Source organism: Phasianus colchicus, chromosome 9 (genome assembly GCF_987193195.1).
Source record: "Phasianus colchicus chromosome 9, bPhaCol1.hap1.1, whole genome shotgun sequence".
Taxonomy (NCBI): domain Eukaryota; kingdom Metazoa; phylum Chordata; class Aves; order Galliformes; family Phasianidae; genus Phasianus; species Phasianus colchicus.
In genome coordinates this window covers 8,292,819-8,320,535 of record NC_143444.1, presented here as the reverse complement: position 1 = coordinate 8,320,535, position 27,717 = coordinate 8,292,819, and the positions used below count along the sequence as shown (strand labels likewise).

At 50.0% G+C, this 27,717-nt stretch overlaps 1 protein-coding gene across 2 annotated transcripts in view; it reads right to left on the bottom strand.

Moving 5' to 3' along the window:
• Positions 1–27,717, bottom strand: part of PBX1 (PBX homeobox 1) — a 107,147-nt gene that overhangs the window by 4,089 nt on the left and 75,341 nt on the right. Inside the window, exons 3-8 of one of the 2 annotated variants that reach the window (XM_031595651.2) lie at positions 19,207–19,451; positions 16,608–16,798; positions 15,522–15,657; positions 12,669–12,828; positions 5,988–6,100; positions 4,437–4,526 (exon numbers count right to left, since the gene is read on the bottom strand). In XM_031595651.2, coding sequence (XP_031451511.1) covers positions 4,437–4,526; positions 5,988–6,100; positions 12,669–12,828; positions 15,522–15,657; positions 16,608–16,798; positions 19,207–19,451 — 935 coding nt within the window. The remainder of the gene's footprint in view (positions 1–4,436; positions 4,527–5,987; positions 6,101–12,668; positions 12,829–15,521; positions 15,658–16,607; positions 16,799–19,206; positions 19,452–27,717) is intronic. The other variant, XM_031595652.2, reaches the window with a different exon arrangement.

Genomic DNA, 27,717 nt, shown 5'->3' with positions numbered 1-27,717 from the left:
GCCTCAAGATTGGGAGCCAACCTTCACCTCTGGCAGAAAAGGTGGTTTTGTGCCCTGATTGTCACCTCAACGCCATGTATTGGGAAGAAGAGATGCTGCTGGGCAGGTGCTGACCTCTGCTCCAATGGGTTTGGCCTTGAAGGTGCCCCACACATCACAGTCTCACATTCCTCCAGCCACAGTAGCCCCGAATTACAGCACAAGTGTTGGACAGGAGGGGGCCTTGTGAGGAGCCCTGCACACAGCTCTGGCTTCTGCAGGGGGGGCACAGCCAGATACACAGCAATAGTCTCCAGGATGTCTCTTCAAATGTCACCTTCTGATGCCAGAGCACTGCCGTGGCCTTGGTGGTTGTCCAAGCGTAGAGCCAGGGTGATGGATTGCTGAAGTAACTGGGTTTGGGGCTGGTTTCTGCAGGTCTCACAGCATTTTTCCTCCAGCAAGTCAGGCTGGCTCCCAGCCCGGCCTCCTGCATGGGGCTGATTTTCTGCCAGTTCTTCAAGGAGCTTGCAGCTTTGCATGGAGCCTGTCACCACATCCCACTGTACGTGGCCAAATCCTTGTCCTACCAGCAATGGGCCAGGAAGTCAGTTCAGCCTCCCAGCAAAAGAGACACCACGTCTGACAGAGGGGAACAGGCTTCAAAGAGCCTGCAGAGAATGAAGAGGTGCTGGCATTGCTGCCCAGAGCTGTGGGTGTCCCATCCCTGGCGGTGCCCAAAGGCAAGTTGGATGTGGCCCCAGGCAGCCTGAGCTGCTGGGGGTCTCACACGAACAAAGAGGTCTCACCTCCTACAGCCAGCACGGCCACTGAAGGTCCCTGTGGTCCTCACTCCCAGCTGGCAGGTGTGGATGTACGACCACTGTGCAATGGAGCACCACCATCACAATGAAAAACACTGCTGTTTAAATAGGCAGAACAGTGTTTTTAAATCAAAACTCCTGCACACTGATCAATTTTAAAAATAGCCTCCCATGTTAGACTTTGCAGTGATTTATAAACTAGCCTGCTCGGTTTTCTTCATTAGAGGGTTAGGGACGGAGGGCACAAAAGGGAGAAGGAAAGGAGGAGCTGGGTGTCCAAAAAGAAATTTCTGACAGGATTTGTCTTTAAGATGACTATAAACTACTAATTAATTAGCAGACTGATCAGAGTCGTTGCAGCAACCCAGTCTGCATTAACAGCGTGCTTACAGGCAGATCCACGGGAGCAAGCACTGAGCTCCCTGTGCACATGGCAAGGAGGAGGCATACAGAGACATCCTCTTTCCAGATGTGGTCAATGAGAACTGGAGTCCTAACCCACCAAGGCCAAAAGAGACCTTGTGGGGATGCGCTGCCCAACACCATCTCCACCTAGAGATGTGAGGTCGGCTGTTTTCACTCTGCCTCAGCCATCGCTGCAGGTCACAGAGATCCAGTGGCAGGGACATGGCTGATCATCCTGCTAACGATGCACAGAAAGTGCCGGGCGGGCTGTCAGCCGCTGAGCAGCTGCAACCAGCAAGACAGGCTCACAGAAGAACCACGGAGGAAATTGGGCTCTGGGTGTATTTCTGTCCTCAGCTGTCACGACGTGCATGCGTTTAAAAATTCATCTTCCACCAAGGCGAGCCCTGTGCGTTGTCTCCCCTGCCAAGCTTTACAGCGGTGGAGCTGGGCAACCTGCTGCTGCCTTCCCAGACCTGACGGGCTCCAGGGATGACTTAACCTCAGCCCCGTGCAGAGATCTTTGTGACAGGGCTCTTGACTCGGTTTCGGCTCATCTCCTTCCAGCAGCTCCCAGGGATGCTCGGGTTAGGCAGGGATCGCAGCTCTCTGCGTTGCTGGCAGCTTTCCTCTGCATCCCGCTTCATTTCTGCAGCATTAAAGGGGTTGAGGAGAGGCAGGGAAAATGTGCCCACTGCTCTGGCTATGAGACAGCCCCTGCCTATATGGACCAACACCAGCAGCTATGGGACCCAGCACCAGCACATCCCAGAAGGCAGCCAGGCTGCAGGGGTGGCAGATCACTCAGCTGGGGCTGCCGAGCACTTTGGGATCCGGATGGATGAGAAGACATGATATCACAAGCAAAGGGTCTGGGGAAAGAAAGGCAACCCAGAAGTGCTTCCTAAACCTTCTAATCTCTTCTAGACTAGCTCCAGATGCTATCTGGGGAAACGTGCTAGCTAGATAAGGAGTCTCCCCCGAACTGGGTGGGTTGCTTACCCACTTGCCTCCCTGCCTGTGCCTGTCTCTGACCCTCATCCTTCACAAGCCTAACCCTTTTAAGCGACTTTGGGTTCCTGCCTCCTAGAAACCATCCAACACCACATGCCACTCATCTTGGGTCACTATTTGGGAAGCTGCTGCCATCAGCTCACCAACTCCCAGTGCTGCTCCCATTACCACCACCACTGGCTGCCAGAAATACCAGTCCATCTGCTGATGTCCTACTTGGCTTTCAAGTTTCCACTCCTTTCTTCTCCCCTCTCCTCCTGTTCCCCTCCCTGCCTTGTAATCCCCATCAGCAACCCTCCCCCCGAAATTTTGGCTTAACCCAGCCCACTGTTATTTTCCAAGCCAACTGCAACCATAATCAGCTCAGCCTCTTTCCTTGGGGGTATTTTAATTTATACAAAAGTATCATCTCTTATCATGATCAGCCTCCGATTCATTTACTCTTCAAGTATTAAAAAGCCAGAAAGGGAATAAATTCAGCGCACAGAGAAATTAATGCGGAACGATAGGCTCTTTCATGTGGCATTTCCAAGCACCGTTTTTGCAACGGGCTTATGTAATGAGACATAATTATCTGCACATGTTCAATTACATTACTTCACAAATCCTCCCTGGCTCTGCCTCGTGACGTCAAGCTGCCTGCTAAGCCCCGGCACCCGGCAGAGTGGGGAGCGCAGCCCCCATCCTGCAGCCCCTTCCTCCTCCTCCCCCCCGGGGTCTCCCCATGTCGGTGGTGGTCTTTCAGACACCAAGGGCCCCAAGTTGGTCAGATGCAAGGTGCCAAACGGCAAAGCCTCTTTGGAGAGTGGTCTCCTTGGAGGGTGAAGGGACTCGAAGGGAGACGTGGCAGGGCGAGGTGCCCCGTGGTTGGCAGCTGAGGCCATGTTCTCCCGTCCCTGAATGAAAGGCAGAGGCAGGGAAGGGCTGGAGGCTGTGAGGAAGCTCTTTTAATGCCTCCTCATGTATCACGTCTCCATCTCAGCGCCTTTGTTTCAAACTGACAGGAAGCCACAGACGCTGGCTGGCAGAGCTGGAGCTCCCTGGGCGTCCCTTGGCCGCCTTGCCGCGGGCAGCATTTTGCTGGAGCAGCCCATGCTGCCACTGGCCCAAACCCAAAGCCAAGGTTGGGCCTGACCCCCTCTCCCCAAAGACAATACTCTCTCAGTCTTCCAGTCAGCTACACAGGCAGCAAAACACAACATGGCACCCACCACGGCACCCACCACTTCCCTGCACAGCCCAAGACTGCCCCACCTCAACCTTCATCCTCCTCGCCACCCAGTGGGGTTGTGGTGCATGCTGACCACGGGCCACAGCCATCCTCCTCCCCTCGCCAGCCTGGCCACCACCACCACCACCACCACCCACTCCGGGAGCACAGCCTCCTTTTCCAGGCTGCCCTCTTCTCCCAGCTTGCTGTCACCGCCGCTGAGATGGTGGACGATTGATCTGAGAAATGAAGTTGGATTGCTGTCCCGAATCTACACTCGGTTCTCCTTGTGTGTGTCTGATCGATTTCACCCTGTACGACACAGCTTGTCGCTACGAATTTTCATGCTAGTCAGAACCCGCCAGCGCACCCAAGAACAAGGAGAAGATGCTCCAAAGCCCTCCCTCCCCCTCGCATCCTCCCCCAGTTCGGTTGGGTGAGGTTTTCTTGGGTTGCGCTTGTTTTTTTCCCCCTTTTCATTCTATTTATGACCATTACCGCCGTCAACCCCATCATCGCCGTGCTTTCAGCCCCCTCCCGTTTGCCCAGCCCGGCTTCAGATGCCGGCCAGGGTTGGGTTATTTTTAGGTGGCCGCTGCAGGATGCTGCCATCAGCCTCATCGGCGTGGAGCCATCTCTGGGTTAGGGTGCTCGTGGTGACATTCCCCACCGCGGTTACGCGAGGTGTCACCTGTTTAGCAGTTCCTCTCAGCCGAACGCATGTGGCCGCAGGTGCCACGCGAACGCTGATCGGCTCTGACAGTCCTAGACGCCAGCTGCCTGCACAGAGCCTGCCCAGTCGCCACTTTTTTCGTGGGCAAAGCTCTGCCGTTGGCGTGACCGATACAGAAGCAATAAACTAGGTGACCGTAAAAGCAAAGACAAGTCCTACTAAGTGGCATTCCGAGCCCTATGGCTTTGAAATAATTGGTAGTGAGAGAACAAAAATGAAAGGGAGGGAAAAAAATAAAACAAGAACCCAAGCCTATTTTTTTTTTTCTTACACTGATGCCCTGCGGACTATACATCTGACTTGCTGCGAGTCCGTCACTGTATCCTCCTGTCTGGCTGATAACATGGCGAAGGGTATCCACCTAAACAGACCAACGACAACAAAGACACAAATTAGAGTGAACGAAAGGTTAGTGGGCAAAGCCGCTTCGGTTCATCTTTGGCATGGTAAAACAAATAAACAGTAGTAATAATAGCACTAATAAAGGGATGTATTTAGAGAGGGGAGGGAAAAGAACCCTGGTGAGACTCCCAGGTCAGACTCCTCGTGAGAGTCCAGTCGGAGGAGCGCTCCCTTGCCTCCCCGGTGTCCTACCCCTGTCACACTCTTGGTGGCCCCAAGCCCATAGACACCAAGAGCGGAGAGGGAGAACAGCGTGGCAAGCACAGGCTGCACCTCCTGGGGCACATCGCGGGGGCCAGCTCCAGCATCATGCCCAAGGACCCACAGTCCTACCCATATCCCCTTCCACCCTTTGAGCTCACAGCAGTAGAAGGAGATCTTTGGAGCTGGATGAAGACAGCTCCTCCTTCCGTTTCGGAGGGCCCAGAGAAAATATACCTACCATGGCAAGGCACCGTCAGCTCTCCTCTGTGTGCCTCGCTCCTCTCCCTCCACTACTCAGCCCAGCCCCGGCAGCAGTACACACAGTGACGTGCATCTCTGTGTCCAGCACTGCAAGGGGAGTGACCTGGGCTTTAGAAAGCTCTCCTTGCCCAATGTGAACATGTCAGACTGGCTGTCATCTCTCAACACAGAGCCTTAGACACCAGAGAGAAGACTCATGGCATATCTGGACATCAGGTAGGAAGGGGAAGATCTAAGTGAGCTACCGGCTATTTTAAATTCTTTCTTCTTCAAGCATAGGTTGATGTTTCAGTAACGCTGCTCAAAGCTCCCTCACTCTGTCTTGCTGGTGTGTACATGGGCAGTGAGTGTCTACACTGTGGGAATATGGGGAGACGATGATGGGTGATTTTTAGTTTCAAAAAAAGTGAAAAAAAAAACCCAAAACCTAGCTGTGTATTTGAACATTTCTCGCCTTGCAGCAGACACCTGGTTTGGCATCAAAGGAGTAAGTGGAAGCCATGTAAAACGAGACACCGGTCCAGACATCTGACCCCTTCCCTTGGAAGAATAAAGCATGCGGAACCTAAACCTCATCTGCTTTTGTTTGAGTACATGTCTGTTCTCCTGAACCTCCTTTCCTCCTGTTACAGCTATCAAGCCAGAGCCAAATGCATTCACAAAGTGTGGGCAAGTCTCCTCAAGACCATGGTTGGTTTGGTTGGGGGTTCGGTTTTGGTTTCTTTCTGATTGATTTTTTGGGTGGTTGTTGCCTTTGCTTTTTTTTTTTTTTTGGTTGGTTGGTTGGTTGGTTGGTTGTTTTTTTTGGTTTGCTTTACTTTTTTTTAAGTGTTGGTTGTTTCGTTTGTGCTGGTTGAGATTTGCTCTTTTCGGACGGGAGGGAGAAGTGCCAATACAATCAAAGGCTCCTCCAACACTAATGCATTCACTGGCAGTACATCGGATGGGTCCCTACCTGTGACTGCACGTTGGCTCCAACCTGGGCCCCTTGGTAAGAATCCCCATTGAGAGACTGCACGCTCATGAACAAATCTCCAGAGTTTGACATGTTAAAAGAACTGGAAGAACCTGGAAAGGAAAGAGTGAGGCACCTGAATCACAGAAAGGAAAAAGATCCACCCCATGACTCTCAGCCAAGAGGAAGGAACAACATGCAAAGCAACCACAAAAACAAAACACACAATCAGGTTAGTAGTATGAAGAACAGAGCAAGCAAAAAAAAAAAAAAATAAGGATGCACTCTTGAGGTTATTCAAAGCCACATGTTGTTACAGCTCAATGCCAAGAACATTCTTCAACAGCTCCTCAGCTGGAGGAAGGATTCTTCATGCTCTGGACTGAGATAAACAAAACCCAGCCTGGAGGACTCAGACAGCCCTTTCTTTCATTTCAGGGCATCAAAATCCTTCAGGCAGTTTTGCAGATCTCAATTTTTGGAGATGTCTACCCGGCAGATTGCACCGGAGAACAGAATTACCCAAAGAACGCCTCCCTATCAAAAGCAGAAGCCACTTCAGCACGGCTAACCGGGCCCATGCTGCTGTTGTCTCTGAGAAGCTCAGCTTAGTGCAGGTAAGTCTAGGCCATGCACCCTTACAGGGCCCTTCTGCCAGGTGACCACATCCAAGCACCATCCCTTTCCATGCCCAGAGCTCCCTTGAGGAAGCTGTGCATGGATTGCCTTCAGGACATCAGGATCCATCCCTGGGGTAAGCACAACGCACCAGGAGCGAAGGTTCACAAAAATGTGAAGGCACCTGGGCCAGGCTCCCATTAACTGATCTTGTTGACAACCTTCTTTCATCTCAATGGGCTGTGGGAGGACCTGGGTGTCCCAGCCCTATGGGGCCAGCTGCCCCAAAACAACGAGCTCTGTAAGCAAATCCCCACTGCATGCACCAGTCGCCAGCGTTTCGCTAAGAAACAGTAATGGTGAGGACAACTGGGTGGGATCAGGAAAAAAACCAACCAACAGATGATAAGGAAAAATAAAAAGGGCCCCGCTTCCAGCTTTGAGATACCTGAGCACCTCCTTGACTACCAAATAGGAGAAACAAACCTACTGTGTAACTGGAAGGCAGGTGAGGAGGGAAGGGGGTTAAAAATAAATAAAAAGGTTGTATGGGATTATTTCAGAACTCATCGTGCAGATCAGCGCGTTAAGTGTGAGACAGCTCAACGTGCAAGGTTTGGTTATATACATGACGTTAGCCTTGGAAAGGAGAGACTTCAGGGGCCCAGGTCAGCTCTGCTTTCAGCTCCAACCCAAAATACGCTCTCATCATCTCCGCTGCTGCTTCCAGCTTGGAAGATTGGCAACCACAGTCCTGGTGGAATTGCCCAACTATGGCTCATGCGTGTGCTCTGAGAAATGTCCAACAATTCCCATCTGCTGCTGGAGAGGAGAGGGGAGAAACCCTCTGGGCAGTGCCCAGGCTCTGCCCTGGAGATGAGCCAGGGAGGAACCGCATGGAAGCCAACATCAAGAAGGCTCAGGGAGCAAGTCCACAAGTAGGAGAGCTAAGTTGGAGAGTGGATGTTTACGACACCCTACTGCAAAACACCTTACTCTTTGCACATGGCCCTTTTATCAGGAGTGCACACGGCGGAGCACCCCACCAATGCTGTGTGAAGTAAGCAGCACTAGGTGGCAGGGCTGCAGCCAGCACCTCCCTGCTCAGCTGGTACCCAGCTCCTGTCGCCTCCCCACCTCTCAGGTTCTAAAGGCAAAAAGCTACGGGTGTCAACTAGGAGACTGAGGATATCCCCCACTGACACTGCTCAACCTAAAGCGTGAGGATGGACACTTATGTACAAAAAACTGCTTCCTACTGGCTTTTCTGAATGATCACTTTGACTACCAGCACAAAGCCCAGAGCAGTGTGATGGCTTTTGTGTTCCTACAGTGGCTGGGAACCGAAGGATTTTGCAGTTAACCCTCACAAGAAGCAGAGAATATTCAGCAATTACTTTAAGGTGAGCAAAAACCCTTGAGACGACACAAGCAATCAGTGTCAGAGCTGGAAAGAGGACTTGGGAAGCCCTGAGCACCTGACAGGACTCCACCATCACTCTACCCCCAAGCAGAGCAGCATTTCATTCCAGCTTTCCCTACCAAAACAAGATAATAATAATAATAATAACAACAACAAAAATATCATAAACGTATCTGGTCTTTATGGAAATTTAACAAACCTGCCCCTTAAAATTGAGACTGGGAGGGAGGAAATAAAAATAAACAATCACAAACTCTACTTCTGTAGAGCACCGGTGTCTTGGAAACCATGAGGAGTGCTGGAGATGTCACTTACAAGATATACACTGCTATCGGCACAGGGTATTTTTACAATATATGTGCATATCTAAACGGTAAATATGTCTTGCTGCTGATGTGGATGCAAAGATAAATATGCGCATACCAATGGCCCGCATGTATGGATGCATTTGTATCAGAGCCATAATTGCAGAGAGCCCTTTGAGCCGCTACTCTGCTGTTTCAGCACTCTGCTGCCTATGTGCTAGCCATGTATGAAAATTACAATGGCCCAAAGCCTCAGAGACACAGCTACGAGGGACTGATGTGCTGGGCTGGAAGAGGGGGGAAGGAATGCAAAGAGTCTTCAAAATTAAGACACTGGTATCCTTCACAGAAACAAGTCGTATCTGTCTGCTGGAGGAGGCTCCATCCTTAATCTGATCTGTCCCTCTGAAAGGCTCCGTTGGAAACACACCACAGCAGTCACAGTCTGACACAGAACTCCTTGAGAAGTGAAATGTAATAACCACCTTTGAGCTTGTGGACCCACAATGAAAGGTCTCTGAACTCGGCACACGTAAGTCCCTTGATGCTTCCATGCACAGACAAAAGAAAACAGGAAGAAACATTCGTAGTAGTGTGAAACAGCGGTCCATCTTCAGCATCCACACACCTTATCAAACTCGAGTCTAATCACCATCATTCCTTGGTGGTGAGCTTCAGAAAAAGTGGTGGCAATGCTTAAAAAGAAATGAGCTTTGGCACTCAGATCTTGCCACTGGGTGAAAACCTACATCAGAGCAATGCCAACAATGAGATCTTCCACTTCTCACATTTATATGCTGCTTATTCCTACCACCTACCACCAATGAGACAAATTTTATCCTGAATCACTGAAATCAACTTTGGTCGTGTACATGAGATTCCTAATTAAAGTCAATGGCCGTGACCTATATGCATCAGGAGAACTTGATTTAATCTAACTTTTACTTGTGTTTCTACCATGACCAAAGATAAGGGAAGAAGATGATGGACCATGCAGCAGCTCAGATGGACAAAGTCCCTTAATCTGACACAAAGTCTAAAAGCAAACATAAGCCTGGGCTGGTCCTGCAGGACACCTGCTGTTCTTTTTCATTTGCCAAGCGACACTGAAGACAGTGAGACCACGAGGAGCATGGTTTCTTTGCTCACTCTGGCATCCCACAAAAAGCAAATGACACAAACAAATGGGGAAAGGCAGAGAAGATACAGCCATCAGGCTGGTGCCTGATGAAGCATATTTCCAAATCCTGTCCATCAGCAGCTGTGCATGAAGATTTTTACAAAACAAAAAGGATGAGCAGGTAAAAAAAAAAAAAAAAAAAAAAAAGTTCAGGATAATTTTGGCTGCTCTGCATGGAAGATTTCACTGGATGTCATCACCCATGTGCAGTCCTCCAGGACTCTGGTTGGCAAAAGGGTCAGTCCACATAAAATAGCCCTCATTTGCCACATGGTTTTTGTGCTGAGATTGTCCACACAATCAAAGTGAGGATGGGGAGTTGTTAGCCCAAATGAGCCAGACATCTCAGCTTATTTGAACATCTGGCTGATAAAACCCAACTGCGTGTATTCAGGATGAAAAGGTGTTTGACATTCAGGCCTGGGTGACTGAGGGTGGGGGACCCTGTGCTGAAGGTGCCAGATGGCCAGCCAGATGCAGTCCTTGCCCTTGTCAATGTGTGGCCAATCTCTTTGACTGACTGTAGCCATTCACCGAGCTCCGGTAACATGGCTGTCAATGCAGAGAACAGATGGGTCTGCACGGCCACAGCAGAAATGAATTTAGCTCCTGTCCCAGGTCCCAACACATCCAGTTCCACCTCCTCTTCCAACATCATGGCCCTCCAGGGACTACGTTGGTGGTTGTTGCCTCCTTCTCATGACCTGTCCTCTGTCTGCTCCCCTTCTTTCCACATGCCCTGTCATATATTTAAACCAGAGGACCCTACAAATCACCAAATCTAGTCTTTGTTCAGGCTCCTTCCTCACCAAAATCCCTGCCAATGATCTGTAAACAGAAAAAAGACCGTGGTATTAAAGGAGAGGTATCATCCACCTTAGTCCTTCATCTCTTCACGCACTTCCACATTCCTCCCGGGGCAATGCAGCACACCTGGATGGCTCACAATCCTTGGCACCATCCTCCAAATCTTTGATAGGGATTTCAGACCGAGCATGCACAGGTGTGCTTTTGGCTGCCAGCACCTACAGCACAACCTGAACAAGGGAAGGTCATTCGACTCCAGATGCCACTGGGACACACCTCTGCCCTACAACATGACAGTATAGGGATGCTTGGCTGAGCTGGGGAAATCTCAACCTGGGGTGCCACTGCTGGAGGTAAAGTCCCAAGGCACTTCCATCTGTCTTCTCAAGAGAGGATATAAGGACATCCAATCCCACTGTCTCCAATCCCACTGTCTCTGCTAGCCTCTCTAGAGACTGGGCTGTAGGGTCTCCCTGCTCTGCCACTGCTGCAGCATACAGGGAGAATGGTCAGCTCAGAAACACTTTGATTCCAGCACGGCAAGGACCTTCAAAGTGCAGGAGCTCGTGTGCATCAACAAGCTGCTTTAGCACTGCCTCAGCACGGGAAAAGAGGTTGGTGTTCCTGGGGAGTGGAAAAGGGAGCAAGAAAGAGGACCCAGGAGCTCATTTCTTACATGTTAATAACAAGAGTGTTTGTCCTTCCTTGAAAGCACAGTGTTATCCAGGGAATATCTCAGCCGTTTACTGCAGGGTACTGGCCAATCTATCACTGCAACAGCCATGTTACTGCCTGTGGGGATGTCAAGGAAACAGACTCACGCTGGAGCACTATTTAACAGGGCAGGCACTGGGGAAATGCCTACATCCAACAGCCATTTCCAAACCTATTTGAGTCATCTGAAGCTCCTCCCTTGCCCTTCCACACCTTTGGGTCTGACTCCAGTTGAAAAAGGCAGAACAGGAGGAGAGCTGTGCCTTGTGGGCTCAAGCTGTGTATGCAGGGCAGCAGGTAACCATCCTCCCAGCACACATAGTTCTGCTCTCTGTCCTCCAGGCTTTCCTAAAAGGCCTTAGCCATTTGAGCAGGTAGTAAGGATGACATTTTTCAAACTGCATTTAGATCTTCTGCAGTTACAGCAATGGAAGGAAAAGGAAAATCAAAACAAAACAACAAACAAACAAAAACCACACTGCTGGTTTTCCCTTTGGGCTCTGCTTTCTCTGCCTCCCCAGACCTCCAGATCTGGAGGTGCAGTTCCCCTGACACCTTCTACCATGTAGATACTGCATTTGCTATGTGAGCACACGTCCCAGCAGCAACCAGCATCTGTATGGCGTATGAGTGATGGGCTGCCCAACACCCTCCCACCCCTACAAAGAAAAGTTGCACACGGATATTTGTCTGGACAAGTGTGTGGCACCCACAAAAATGCCTTTTTTTTGTTCCTTTTCATCAGGTCTCAGTCTTCCATAGCTCCTGGGAGCTGGGCATAAGCAGAACAGAGCATGCCAACCACAGCCTGGTTTTGTAGTCAGCCACTACAGTGAGCATCGTTCTCTAGCGGAGGAGTTGAAAGCTGGGCAAAGTGCTCTGTGCCTTTGACCCTCAAAACAAACAGATGGAAACCACAGCAAATGGGCAGGGAAGGGGGAACGGGAAGGGAACAAAGTGACCCACAGGTCTCCCTGGGTCATCCTGACACAAAGGGAAAATAAAATTCACACAGAGCACACTCTTGCAGGTGATCCAGACATCGTCATGTAAGCAATCAAAGGTAACCACAACAGAAAGAAAAGCAACGGACAGAAATCTGCCCCAAACGACTCCCAAACGGCATGAGTTCAGACATCCCAGAAATGTTGGGCTTTATTAACGAGGGCCACTCATGCTTTCTGCCCCCACTGAAATGGAACAATTGGAACAAGGATTTTTTTCTCCTTTTTTTTTTTTTCCTTTTTTTTCCCCTCTTCCCAAAGAGTTAACAAACCCAGCATTTTTTTTTTTTTTCTGGTCATTTTTCTGCTTTTGTGTCTGTGCATAGAACCCAACACATCGCCGTCGCTCACATGGTCTGATCACATTGCTTTTCAAATGAGAACCAGAACAGAGAAGGGGAACCAAATAAAAAGCTTAAACAAATCCCCCCACACCCTCCCAAAAGAACCCCAAACACCAAACACATCTGTCTTTTTCCTTTTCAAGACCACAAAAGTGAGCCAACCAAAACCAGAAAATAAAAACTAAAATTACCCAAAGGAGAAATCGAGAGAGAGATTAGAGGGAGGGGGGCAAACAAACGGAAAACCAAACATTAACAACCCAAAAGAAAATAAAACAAAACTAACCAGCTGAATTGGGAGTTGAGGGTGAGTTAGCCTGGCTTCCATGGGCTGACACATTGGTAGCCGTGACAGCCGTTTTGGCAGCATAAATATTGGCTTCCTCTTGAAATTTACCTATGTTCTTCTTGTACCGGATTCTCTTATTTCCAAACCAGTTTGATACCTAGAGTGAGTTTAAGAAAAGACAAAAAGATTAATTCTTCTGCTCTGGAAGGAGTGCCTGGGTGAGGAAAGTGGATTAGCTCAAGTTAAACAGTGCATCGTAATTGTTTTTTCCCCATTTGTTCAGCCATGGGAGGGAGCACCTTCTACCTACAACAACTGCTTGAAAGACAGTGGGGACACTTGAGAACAGAGGGTTTTTGTGGGTCCATCTGGTGCCTCCAGGGCAGGGCTGTGTGCCTGTCCCTGTGTGCACAGCAGGGATTGCCTTAAGACCTAACTTTGGTCCCACGGAAACAAGTGTGCCCTTTGGAGGTGGCAGAAAATGATGGGCTGCACGTAAAGGCAGAGAGAAGCAGTGCAGCTGTGCTCCTTCCAGTCCTGGAGAGAGCTGCCTGCAGGAATGCAACATGACAGCAAAAAGCCCCAAGGAGAGGTGTGAGCAGGCAATCCCTGCAGCTCAGCGAGGTGACATCGTGGGCTCAGTAGTACGCATGCCTCAAAGAACAGTCACTTGGCCATCCTGCCTGTTGTCTAGACAAACATCCCAAAGTTTGCACGTTCAGCACAGCAATAGGAAGCTCTGAGTCTTAGAAATTAGGCTGTTGGTACCCTGCCAGGGCTGCTTCTCCAGGGAAAAGGCCAGGGAACCTCCAGAACCACCCAGCGTTCCCCAAATCCCAGTCAGTGCCTTGCTGACACAACCTTGTGCACTTGTGGCAGCTTCGTTGTAGCCAACAATTTCAGAGATGTAAGGAAGATTCAGTCTAAGGTTTGGGATGCAGCTCCCAGCTTCCTTTTTAGCAACATGGAGAACTGGGGGGATGTCCTCCTATGTGCAGGTGTCTAAGCAGAGACTTGCAGTCATTCCTGACCTTGCTTTAGGAAGCTCAATAGGACGACGGAGATGGCAAAGGCCAGAGGATGCTGTAATTCTCCAACAGAAGTTCCTCCTGGGGTTGACTGGAGCTGCCATCTTGAGCTGGGACTCAACAGATCAGCCTTTTTGGTGGGAATCAAAGGATGGGCTCCTCTGCTTGCTGGTGAGAAGCTCATCAGTCCCCCCTCCATCAAACAGAGCACCCTGGTGCCAAGTCAGACAGGCTAAGACTGGATGTTAATTCTGGGAAGCTCACCGCTTTTTCCTCATCTTATGGAAATTGTTTTGACTTGAGCATTGATAACTGAAAATTTTCGAGATTTATTCCTCTGACGTTTTCTGTCTGGAATGCTCACACACAGCTCAGCAGCTTCTATAGAGGATCAGCTTCATCCACCAATTTACCTGGTACTGAATTGCACCTACTGCTGCCATGTAGGAGGAAAAGGAAAATGTAAAACGCAGAGACTCCAAGGAGGCAAAAAGCAATAACTCAGATCAGCACCCAAGCCAGATCTGGGATTGAATACTCAATGGCACTTGGAGCAGGCACAGTTTGTTAAGAGCTCCATTCCACTTCTCAGTCCAGCTTTCTCATTAATGGCAATGTGCTCCGTCTCCAGCTTCCCACTTAGCTCATAAGCACAGCATTTCTCCTGGGCATTTTCTCTCCACCGGGGAGAAGTTGTAAGTGCGAACAGATGAATTAAAAGTGAGAGGGGAAGCATCAGGACAGCTGCAGTTTTACTTGAGCCAATATGTCCTGTCTCCTGCAGGTAACTCTGGACAGAATCAATGCTCGGATCTTCTGGCACAGGGGATGCAGTCGGAGTGGCTCAGCGGGCATTCGGCACAGTGACGACTCCTACCCTCAGATGCTGCTGCTCCTGCTGAAGGCAGACATGCTCTCACAAGGACACCAGATGCTGCCGCTGTCTTCAGTTTACTCAAGTGATGAGCAGGCATGTGCCCTAGGGCTGGAAGGAGGCCCAAGACGGGGAGTGCAACAGGAGCCTGGAGGGAGCGCTAAGCTCACACGAGGACGAGGACGAGACTACCAGAGGCAACATTCCAGCCCTCAGTCACGAGGCTTGCTCCAAAAAGTGAGAAAACAAAGGGCAGGCCTGAGTAATGTACAGCTGAACGCTTCAAGGACTGACTGTGCTCCTCAAAAATCCCCATAGCTAGCAGTTCAAAACTACAGACTCCAGGAAGTACACGGCTGCTTCAAATGCATGGAAATAATTCAGTCTGCCTTTACTGATCACCCTTCTTTGAGGGATAAGCAAATCAGGGAGAAACGACCCTGAGAAAGCCCACTCTCCTCAAGCACTGGCTCTAACCATCAGCCTGTTTGACCCTACCTCTTCCCACCAGAACCTTGTTCCTTCTGCCTCATCAGGCAAACTCTGCTCAACCCCTCTCACTGCCTTCAAATCCCTTGCCCCGAAGAATGGTCTTTCAGCTCAAACAAGCTCTCCTTGCAAACCAGCATTGATTCCCCGAGGAGAAAACTGCCTCTGTGCATTGTGTTGAACCGCTTCTGTGCTGCTGACACCTTGACTGCACACACAGTCACACATATTAAATCTTCATCCCGTCTAAGTCCTCTCCCAAACACTCCTTTTTCACCCATGGCTTGATCCTGTAAGTCTGCTGTCTACTCTCCTACTCACCAGTCTACCCTGATCCCATTTAGCAATTAAATGCTCAACAGTAGGACATAAGTAACTAGACTGAGGTCTGAGTGCCCTTCAAGGTGTTCGATTTCCCTGAGCAGCAGCTGTCTTTGCTGTATTTCTGGGCTCTCTCACCTGTGAGACTGTGATGCCGCATTTCTTGGCTAGCTCTTCTTTGGCTTCCTCACTGGGGTAAGGGTTGCTGAGATGGGAATAGAAATACTCATTCAGGATTTCCGTAGCCTGCTTGTTGAAGTTTCTTCTCTTCCGCCTTGTAGGGAAGAAGGAAGGAAAAACAGATCAGTACCAGAGATCCAGAAACAGGAACTAACTTTCACAGAATCATTAAAGCTGAAAAAGACCACTAAGATCACCTTGTCCCACCGTCAACCCATTCCCACCTTGCCCACTAACCATGTTCCTTAGTGCCACATCTCCACAGTTCTTGAATACCTCCAGGGACAGTGATTTTACCACTTCTATGGGCCTCTGTGAGTGCATCACCACTCTTTCTGAGAGGAAACTTTAGATGCTTTGAACTTCCCTACTTGCCTCCCATCTTCCCCTGCTCTTGGGAGCAGAGGGTGCAGCAGACTCGTGGCCAGGAATCCTCGTCTGCACTTTGCTGGGGATTCCTCCCTCAGCACCTTCCAAAGCAAGTATGTCTTATCCCTTAACACCAGCACCCAGATCCTGCACCTGGGAAGGTGACCCCTGACACCTGGCTGTCCTAGCAGAAGAGGTCAGTGCTGCTCTGCAAAGCTCTGTGCTGAGAAAGCAGCCACAGATAAGTCCTTGGGGAAGTCTGTTCCTTTTACAGCTGGATACTGTCAGCTATTTCTTCCCAAATTATAGCTGCCCAGCCTCCCTATCTCAAGATGCAGCCCAAGCCTACATCTAGTCTGCATCTAACCAGCTTGGAAAGTGAATAAACTCTAAAGCACACTGAGAATCTGGGACAATGCAAACAGAAGGAAAAGAACAGGAAACCAGAGGGGACAGGATGGGTTGCAGGATTAACTTTCATCCCTAACTGAAGTGTTGCAGCAGAATCAGCAGTGTGTAGTTCTCAAGGAAAGGATAAGAAGGACACAGTCCTTGTGGCTCAAAACCATAGGGCCCTGCCCTTCCCAGGCTCCCTGAGTCACTCCAGAAGCTCCTCCTGGCCCAAACAAAGCTGCTCATTGGATGTGGAGAAAGGTCTGGGGGAAGTGAACTCACCGTGCGTCCAGAAATCGGGAGCGCAAGATCATGACGGCTTCACACGTGCTTTGCTTCAACTGCATCTGGATAGAGCTGAACTTGCGGTGGATGATGCTCACCATCCGCTCTATCTCCTTTGGTGAGATGGGCCGGGTCCGGCTCTGCTCACGCAGCAGGTTCATCACGTGGGTGGTGAATTCGTTGCATGCCTGGGATGGCAAGAAAAGCAAAAGAAACCCCAGGATCGGAAGGTCATTCGATGGCGTCAAGGAAAGCACAGGAGCAGAACAGCTAAAGAAGGAGATGCAGGCAGTGGCCTCAATGGCTAAGGTTTGTTAGGGCAGACCTGCAAAAGAGTACTGGCTCTCAAGGGGACGTGTATTTCTCTCAATGGACGACAAAATCCCAGTGCACACAGAGCAAAAAGCAGGAGTCAACTGTATGCACTCAGATACTATAGATGGAGCTGGCGCAACAAACCCTAGAACCTGTCAGGATGTCCCAGCTTCTCCTGGATAGGGCTGGAGGAGCTACAGATGAATCTGAGAACCACGAACCTTTCAACTAGCACCATGTGTCCTCCAGAGCCCCTTCTGCTTTATGGGAACAGCTGCACAGAGACACAGCCCTGCTCTGGGCCCTTAGCACTTTGAATGAGAAGCATGGAAGGATAGCCTGATTGAGACAGGAGTTCTGACACACAAGGGCAAGCAGGCAACAATCCCATTAGCTTGCTGTGGGCACAGTACTGCCTGCCTGCTCCCACTTCCCCATGGTATGTTGAGGACTCAGCAGCAAAGAGCCAGGGAGGACTCTAGATGGAATGGAAATAGATATTTGAGATTCCTTCCATCCCAAGCCATTCTATGGTTCTATGATTCTGAGGCTGGATGAAGGTAACCCCATTGCTCTCCCCCACCCCTTGGATGGTAAAATCAGATCCTGTGATTTCCAGAACCAGTCTTGGGTTCAAGCCCCAGAACCCAGCATCTGGCAACCACTTGGTAGCTTGAGAAGCTTTAGGTGCTCCTGAGACACATGCAACTGCTCTGGGGAAAGCATCACCAGCACCCAACCCATGAGATGGAAAATGGGGCTGAAACACAGATTGTGTGGACTGGTAACCTGAGGTTGACTATCTATCTCCCATCCCAAGCAATTTCTCCCTCTCTGCTCACTGCCCCCAGGGTCAGCCCATGGGGAGGTGATGAACCTTGCAGCCAACAGCTCTGACCTGCCTGGGCTGTGGGGTTGGGTATGAGAGCTCTGAGCCCAGTGACTCTTTGCTCCCAGACAGCTGAGCAATTTCAGCTTGTCTCCTCTTAGCATGAAATAAGAGCATTAAAGGAAAATTGCAGGAGAGTGCTGTGCTGTCACAGTGACAGCCAGACACTGTGTGAAGCCAGACAGAGCTAGAAAGAGGGGGGACAGAGGTCAGGAGAGCCATCCCAACCCGTGGTTTTGTAGGGCTGCAGATGGTGGTACTCGCTCTGCCTCATGCAGCTGTAAAAATGTGGCCTGGCACATTTGTTGCCAAAGCATCTTGGTGGTAAAAATGACACTGGAATGGGTTGTGAGAAGGAGCAAGCCAGAGCCAAGGCACTGGGAGGGCTCTGCCCTTCCCACTGCTCTCCCTGGGGTGGGATGCCAGAGGACATGGGGTCCCTCTCCCTCTGCAACCAGGGACCTGAAGGATGAGCTGCGACATGCCTTGTGCCCCAGCCATGTGAGTCGGCCACGCTGCCCCAGGGCAGCGGAAGCAGCGGCTGAGGACAGCCACAAAGGTCAGCCAACACCATGCACCCCCTCACTGCCAGCCCTCCTCTCTCCGTGGCACAGTGTCTGTAATGCTGAGGCTGTGCTCTCCTTCTCTACCCAAAAGGAGGGATGCTCGGGGTACAAACCACACTCATCACAAGAGTGAGTCGTGCAGCCAGGAAAGAAGCTCTGCAGAACATCTGGAAGCGTTTGAAAGAAAGAGATTCAGAGCTTTGCCTTGCAAAGCTTCTCATGCAATTGTCAGTGTTACTAATAGCTGCATTCATGACCCAAATAGTTTGTCCTTTTTTTTTTTTAAAAAAAAAGAAAAGAATCATTTGCCACAAGAAAAAAGCCACAATTTCTTTCTTTTTTTTTTTTTTTCCCCTTCTGGAAAATTAACTTTCCAAGCAGAAGTAATACTCGAGAGATTTTGATTCAAGCTTAAGGGTCCTTGGAAAACTGCCTGCAATGAGGCCAGTGCCTCAAAGAGGAGTCCCCTTCAACAGTGCCAATTTTTAGCCAAACGCAAAGGGAGGAGAGAAGAAAAAAAAAACGGAGGGGGGAACACATGCTGATCCTATTCTCATAGCACACCCCAGTGCAAAACAAAAAAGAACTGTTTCAGTGCTAAGAAGGCATGTTTCCACTGTTGTACAAAGCAACAGCTTGCACCGCCCGCACTCTGCTAACAATAGATGTCAGTAGTGGTCCAGGCTGTTTGCCTGGCGTGGGCAGCAGCACTGTGCTCTGCACGGGCCAGACCCATCCCATCCCATCCCATCCCATCCCATCCCATCCCATCCCATCCCATCCCATCCCATCCCATCCCATCCCATGCCACGAATGAGCCTGTTACCTGCTCGTACTTCTCCAGCTCCGTGTGGTAGATCTGCCGGATCTGGGACAGCTTGGCTCTGTAGTCAGAGTGCTCCACCGAGTTGTCGGATCCGGCTCCTCCCGATGCGGCAGCAGCAGCGGCGGCAGCAGCAGAACCCCCTCCTTTCTCAGGGCCCGCGACGCCCTCGGCCAGCAGCATGTTGTCTAACCGCATCAGCTGCGGGTCTGTGGGCTCCTCTTCCTGTGCTCCCCGGATGCTCAGCACTGTGGGGACACAAAGGGAAGAGGATGAGTTGCATCGGTCTAGAAGGTCGGTGCGTGGTGACACACACGGCACAGCCCTAAGCTGAGAGCTCCCCATGGCTTCTGCTATTTCTTTCTCCCATTTCTGCCCCTTTTCCTCTTGAAATAGGGCAGAAGCAGCAGGAACCTCCCAGCAGAAGTAACCTAGAAAGCTGCATTTTGCTGCAAACACACAGCAAAGCTGCTAGCTCGCAGCCTGCATTTCCCATCACATCTGCACCAACATGATGCTCTCACAGAATCAAAGCATCATGGAATCATTAAGGTTGCAAAAGACCTCTAAGATATCTAGTCCAACCACTGACCCATGACCACCATGCCCACTAAACCACATCCTTTCTCGATTCAGTTCCAACAACACCAACCAAAACCATATTGAATGTACCAAAACTTGCTGAAATTAGTAAAAGGGACCACTTCCCAATTCAGGCATGGGATGGAAAGGCTCCAGCCCAAACCTCATCTTGCCCAGACATTCTCACCCCAGAAGGAGGAGGAGGAGGCAGCACAGAGTGCAGGGCAGGCCATGCCTCAGTTTCCCTGTCTCTAAATACGGGTGAAGCCGAAGCACAAGAAGCTTTTAGCCACTCATGGAAATAATAATAATAAAATGTATGAAATAAAATGTATCATTTGCAAAATGCCTTTTTTTAGAATCTGGTCGTTCGAGCGAATTCCAAAACTGTGCTAAGAAAAGGGGCATCAATAAATCAATCTGCACAGAATGACTTGCCAGGGAGAGAATTCTTTTCCCCTCTTTGTACTCACTGCTTCAATTATTGCTCCCAGTAAAAGTCATTCTCAGAGTTTCCCTCTACCAATTAATTGTGGGGTGCTCAGCTGCTGGGTGCTGCTCTGCCTGCAGACTGGACTGAGAAGGAAGGAGGCATACATGGACACAGATGCATATCCACGCAAAACTCGAGGGCTTTCATCACATGGAAATCTCACTGTGGTCCCACCTGCTGCCTGTTTGCACACACAAATGTGGCCCTTGCTTTCCACGTGTACACAAACAGGTGTGCGCATCTGCACAAAATAAAATACATCCTTGACAAGCCAACAAAAAAAAAAGACATCTCAGAAGAGAAGCAAATTGTATTTTCCCGTCTCATCTGTCACAGGGACTCAAAACACAGTGGAAGCGCGTGAGCATCCCTCACGTGGAAGCTCCTGCATTGCTGGAGCTGGGTGATGCTGTATGAGCTTTAGGGAAGCGGTGCCTGAGGTACCTGGGATGCTCATCCCATCCTTTCTGAACCCCAGGCCTCAGCAGCAGCAACAAGAGCAAGTGATTTTCAGCACATTTAAAAGCATATCTGAAGGCAGTTGCCAATAAGATGTAAAATCAGAGTAGATAAGAAACAGAGCCAAGCAAGGAGCGTGTTCCTCCTGGCTCTGAAATACGCTGAAGATCATAGAATCACAGAATCATCAAGGTTGGAGAAGACCAATATTAAATAACTCCACACTAGACAATCATTTATAAGAAGAGGGATGGGGGCATGGCACCAAACTGGGGAGCAGAGGCCAATTTCCAGCAAGAGGAGCCCCCAGCAGATGGGTCCTGCACTCCTCAGGTCATGCCGGCATCGCTGCTCTCGCAAAAGGGGAAGAAGTGACAATGCTCACCATATGAACTTGCTATGGAATAAAGAGAATAAATTCCTATTCCCCTATTAAAAAAAGAATCATTAAACAGTAGCGCATCAAAAACCCGAATACAAATGGAATGCAACCCAGGTAAAACACTAATTAGAAAAAAAAAAACAAACCCGAAAACAAATCAAAAAGAGAATTGCCGAAATGGCTGCATCTGGATTTCAAAGTGGAAATATTTTTAGATTAAAAATCTCGGGAATCATTGACCTGACAGGTAGGCACAAGTGATTAATTAGTTTATGTTTGGCGAGCTGCTTCGTGATGGGAAGCACGGGACACCTCGTGCCATCACCGTGCTGCAGGAGTGGGAGCCCTGGGATAGCTGTGTACTGTGGGCATGCCCACATACCTGTTCCCAAAACCCAGCTGGGGCCAGGGGCCACGTGGAATAAGGCTGCTGGGTGAATAAATGGGAAGGGCAATACGTCTGCATGGAACGGATGCAGATCCTGACAGGCCACATCCCTCAGCCTAGTAGCCCAGTGCCCACCACTTGCTGCTCCTGGTTAAAGAGAGGGGAAGGGGAAGCCAAAGGAAAGATAATGACCGAGAGCTGAGGCTGGGGAAGGCAAATTCGTGGCAGAGCTTCTAGCCTTGGCTGCTTTTCTGCAGGCCTGGCAGCCTTGAGCTGCAGCAAATGCCACTAGAGGGTGCTCAGCCCTCGCCGAGGGCCCCCGCTGGCACAAAACACGTTTCTGTATGTATGCATACACAAACACACATAAATAGATACGTATCTATATTCTAAAAATCAAAGCAAAACCACATACCTTGTCCCCATTTGCACTGCTGCAAACCATCCCTCAGCTCGCTCTCTATGCGCTGAGCATGGCCCCTCCATGGCCACTGGTGACCAGGGTGACCACCACCAGCAGCTGAGGACCACTGAAGCCACACACCACGCCCCCCGGGCCCACAGAGCCGTGTTCTCCTTCTCTTGCTGTCCCCAGTGGTGACCCCCAGCCAAGAGTACCCAGCACCCAGCACATGCCAGTGGGTCTCACGCACCAGGTCAAGGCCAGGGAAGGGATGGGGATGCCTTGGGGATAGCTTGCAGGAAGAAGACATGGGACACAACAGAGGGCAAGGCTGGTGATGATACAAGAGCTGGACACCAAAACAAGCCAACTAAAGAAAGAAACAAGCTGACGGCTCTGAAGAAGTAACAGAGGGCCCCTGCCCAAGCTGGGGTGCTCCTAGATGGCTTTTCTGCTGGCTGTTCCCAACTTGCTGCAGTGCCTTTCCAGGGGGATGTTTAAAGGAGAAGGAAATTTCAAGTAAATGATTGCAACTTATCGAAAATAATGTGCTACTTAGCATTGGAGACAAGCATCCTGGCAGGCAGAAATGGGAAGCCGTGCTGGAGCAGATGGGAGTAATTAGGTTGTGATTTTCAGAAGGGTTTTCTTTCCTGCCTCCACTGTGCCTAAGATGTACTGAGGGGGGAACAGCGCAGCCAGCAGCAGTTGCAGGAAAAGCAAGCATCCCTCTGCCATGGCAGTGAGCTTCCTGCTGCCTTTTCTATGGGGAAATGGGAGCAGCAATGCCACTTGTGGAGCCCTGCTGGTTGCTCTCACTGGCTACTTCCATAGACACGGACCATCCGGATGCCTCCTTCTGCACCAGCACATTACATCTCCCCTGGCAGCAGATGACCAAGGTCTTGCCCAAACCCTTTCCTGGACTGGGATGTGCCATTAACACAATGATAGCATGGCAGCTCCTCTGGGAACGCAGTACTCCTGTGTGTACCCACATAGCAGCACATCAAACATCAACACTCTTCCCACCTTTTGCAATTCAAGCACCGTTCGCTCGGGTCCAGAGAGCCCCAGCTTCAGGATTTACACCAGCTCACTGTTTAACAAAATGCTTTTAGGTCTGAAACAACAGCCAGCAACCAGAGGGACTGCTGTGATGCCAACAGTGTGCAAACAAAACCACTAACGAATCACATTATTTCAAGCTACTCTCAATATTCCCTGGAGCTTGGTTCTACATTTGTGAACATTTGAGATCAACACCACTGAACCTGGTACAAAAATACTCCCATCTGCCTCATTTTTGAGGACAGTTAAAACTGCAAGGACTTAACACATCTGGGTGGCTTGTGGCCCGCTGGGGCTCACACCTGTGTGATCCACGATGCCATGGCCTTCAGTTGCTCTTCCCAAATTTTGCATTTCAATACAGCTTCTAATCGCTGTGCACCTACCTAAATTCCTGCTTTTTCTATTCAAGTATATGTTCAGCTTGCTTTCTTCTGCAACAAAGCAAACACAAAGGAAAACACAAAATTCCCTAACTTGGAAGCCCTGAAGCTTGAGATCCTGCATAAGCCAAGCTAGTGTACTCACACTGCACTGAGCAAAATACATATAGAAACTATGGCCATACCTCAGCCAACAGCTTGGCCAATGTAGGGAGAGGCGTTAAACTGCAGACCTCCAAGTCACAGCCCTGTAAAATCATAATCACAGCCAACAAGGTGGAGTGCTTCCATGCTAAGTCAACCCAGAGCCCCTGAGACCTCAGTTGGGTACGTCCAGCGTGCAGAGCAACTGAGAAAATCAACATCAAAACATCAATACTAATTTCCAACATGAATGGAAGCTGGTATTTCCAAGTAAGCAGGCACACGCCCTTCCAGGAAGTGGGAATTAAGAAAAGTTGTTTTTTTCTTACAATTGACATAAAAGTTCCCCTCCTCTCTCCAACCTTTCCAAAACTTACAAACGGATGAACAGATTTTGCTCAGATTTTCCAAAACAGGCTGCCATGAGATGAGGCATGGAAAATTTCAGCTGGCAAAACAGCTTTTTGTGCATCTCCTTATTTATTTCACAGAGAAAGGAGGAACATTGTGAAACTGACAGGCCACTTCTGTCACCAGCTTTTGCAGTCTAAAGCCATGAAACAAACCAACAAATCCCAGCAGCATCTAAAAACAGTGGCTCACACCCATAAGCTTGGCAAACTCAGCCCAGGCCTTTGCACAGTCAACTCCTCTCTCAGCATGGGGATGTCCATCAGGGCTGCTTGGAAACCAAACACTTCAATGATCTTGTAAGAGGATTCTGAAGGCTGGAGAAGTATTCATCCAGTCCGTAAAGCACACACAGTTGTGAAAAAATACGTAATCCCAAATAGGCTGCAGTGAGGGGTTGTACAAGAGGCTAACCCCAAGACAAAGACCTACTGACCACAACAGTGCTGCCGAAGCACCTGGCCATGCAACACTCTGTCACCAACACAGGATGGCAAGAAAACACGCCCATCAATTGCACAATGACCCACAAGCACTGTGTCTGCTCAGATTAAAGGTCCACCCAGCCCAGAGGCCAACTCCAGCCATGGCCAAGAAGCCCCATTGGACCCCATCAGGGCCATGATCACAGCAGAAGCATCAGATGCTCCAGCACTCCCTAAACATCACGTTTGGGTAGCTTGCATCACAACCCAAATTCAGATAAATCAAAAAGTGTTTCCTGAACCAACAAAGAAATCTCTTTCCATTTCATGTCATAATTTTCCCCCTCCCTCCTTTTCTTTTTAATCAAAATTTGGGTCAGCTTCAAAAGAATCAAAAAGCGCTTCAGAAAATAATAACTTTGCATCTTTCTGGGGCAGAAGAGGCCAAATTATTTCCTGAATTCAACCCAAATACACACACAAAAAAGCCTGAACTAACCTCACACTGTAATTTTGGAGTGTGGAGAATGGGAGGGGGGTGGACTTATCACATGCCAAAACATCTCTCATCTCCCAACAGCAGCTTTCCATCACTTCAGGGAGATGCAGCTCGTGTGCTATGGAAGCTGCAGAAGGGAGAAGTGGATTGCACAGGATGGGGGGAATCTGTGCAAGTTTTCTCCCAGCTCCTCCCCAGTGCCAAACCAGTTGCCATAGCAAGAGAGAATCTGGCAGCACAGTGCTCAAAAGGTCTGGAAAATTATCACGAACACAGTGGAAAGAAAAATCCTCCAAAACTGAACAATGACCTAAAATAGCCCTTTCCACAAAAAAAAAAAACCAAAAACCCACACAGTATCGGTGACTGTTGAAGACCCAATTCCCCAAGCAGTGTGACTCCTTGGGCAGCAGAATGAGCACACGTGAGTGCTTCTTTCCAGCCCTTCCCCATGCTGACCGGGTTACTGCACGGCCAGCAAGTGAGCTGGGTACAGAAACTTGACTCCATGAGCCCAGTTAATGCTATGTCGGGTCCAACAAAGCACCCTGGATCAAATTTCTGTATTTCCCATTCTCCTCCTTACAATCCTGGCACCACCAGCCATGCTTACCCATGGGTCTTTTGATGCCATCCCGTCCAGCAGCAAAACCCCTTTCCATGCCCACATGGGAGGGACTTGGAGGCACATGATGCTGGGAATCAATCACTTCAATCACTTGAGGGAAGGAGGGCAACACAAAGGTGCCCACGCCTCCTGGAAGGTAGCTGGGACTTTTTCTAACTCCGGACTATGATATGGGGCAAAAAAAGATTTTGCTGTTCCAGCAACTCAACATAGGGCCCCACATCCATCCCTCAAATGGCAGTGCCTACAGTGGTGGAACCTCACCCTCATCTGCTGGAGCCTGAGACAGAGCACAGTCCCAAAAGAAACTCTTCAAAGGGCAGAGCATCCACCCCAATGGCTCAGACATGGCACTGGGCACACATGGAAGTGGATGCGGGATTCCCTAAGCTCTGCAGGAACAAATCAGCAAACAAAAGATGGGACTGCTCCGAGGACAAGTCCGGTCATTAAAAAAAAAAAGAACCCTGAATGCCAGTTGGGCTGGGATCTGCCTCCTGCTCCTTGTGGTGCTTTGCATATGAATTCTCCTTGCTGAAAAGAAACGGGTCTTTTGAATGAGCTGAATCTACTAATGAGAAGCCGGGGCCTCTGCAGCCCCTCCGAGGACAGGGGTCCCGATCCCACCACCCCAGGCCAGGCCCAGGGGCCCGGGAGGAACAAAGGGAGGCCTTCCCCAGAAGGAAGCGGTCTTTCCAGCCGCTCTCCTCCTGCTAAGGTCACCTCCCTGCCCCGCCATGCCTGCTGCTCCCCATACAAAGCAGCCAGGCCAAGGGTCATAGGTGAAAGGAGTGGCAGGAGTGGCCAAGGGCCAGGCACAGGAGAGAATATCCAAAACTCGGCATCAAGCAATAGCAGGAATTCTCAGAGCTCAGCCATGGCCCAGGGCTGTGCCTTCCAGAGGCCTCCGCAGAAACAACCATCACCTCCATAGAAACAACCATCACCTCCATGACCAGGAAGAGATCTAAGAAGAGAGCAGGCAGGGACAGACAACATGCAGTTCCCACTTGAGCCCCAAACCTATCACAGCTGCAAACTGATGCTCAAGCAGTCCGATTTTGCTTGGAATTTCAGCAAACTAATGAGGATGCACTCAGAGCGATGCTCAGCCCCTCGTGCCACAGAATCACACAGAATGGCCAGGGTTGGAAGGGACCTCAAGGATCGTGAACCTCCAGCCCTTCTGCCCCATGCAGGGCCACCAACCTCCCCATTTAATACCAGCCCAGGCTGCCCAGGGCCCCATCCAATCTGGCCACCACACCAACCCACTGGGCCTGGCCACACGGGCCAGGCAAAGCCCAGCTCACTGCAAGGCAACAGCCGGTCAGCAGTGTTTTAAGGCCAGAAAGCAGTTCCGAACGTTCAGTTCCTTTTTTAAATAAAGGCCCCTTCTGTAAATGATCTGTTTGGACAGGAGGGAGAATGCTGCAAGAGTCCAAGCGCTTGTGAAATAGGATCAGCCGCGTTCGCTTCGGCTCCATGTGAAACATTTGGGGAAGGAAAGATACCCAAAATGGGTCTCTGCTGTTTAAGGGTGGGGAGGAGAGTGGAGAGGAGACCATCCACCTCCACGTGGCCTGGGAGACACCAGAGAAAATGGAGAAAAATCGTTAAAAAGGATCAATTAATGGCACTTCTGTTTCAAGGTGTCTGTGTCTGTTTAGTTATATACCATGCAAGATCACCTTGACACACATTTCCATGCTGTGGGGCCGTGGTCTAACAGCATCTGGGCTGGTGCACCCCTACAGCCCCAGGTCCTCCCAAAACTGGGCTGAGTTGAACTGCAGGGGCACAACTAGAAGGACGCAGGAGACCAAGCAGCAGGCCCAACGAGGTGATCAATGACCCTGGACAGCCCGATCTTGGGTTTTAAACCACAAAGCCATCCTCTCCCACCTCCCCGCAGACTCTGGGGCTGATACCAGGTCTGAGGTGGGGGGCTGGCCAGACAGACTGACGCACAGCCCCCGGCTCCTCCAGCCTTCTGCGAGAGGCCCACGCCATAAACAGGCAGGAGATTAAAAAAGGGAGCAAAAATCTTCAACAAACTCCGGCTGTGTCCCAGATCAAAGATCATCTCCAGCAGGCCATCTGGTCCTTGTAAATGTAAAACCAAATTGAAAGCCCTGCCCTCACCTCCTCCGACTCCCCTGGCAATATCGCTTTTACCGTTCGGAGATGAGGAAGGAGCTCGCAAAAGGCATCTGTATGTAATATAGAGCCGCCGTGCAGCTGGG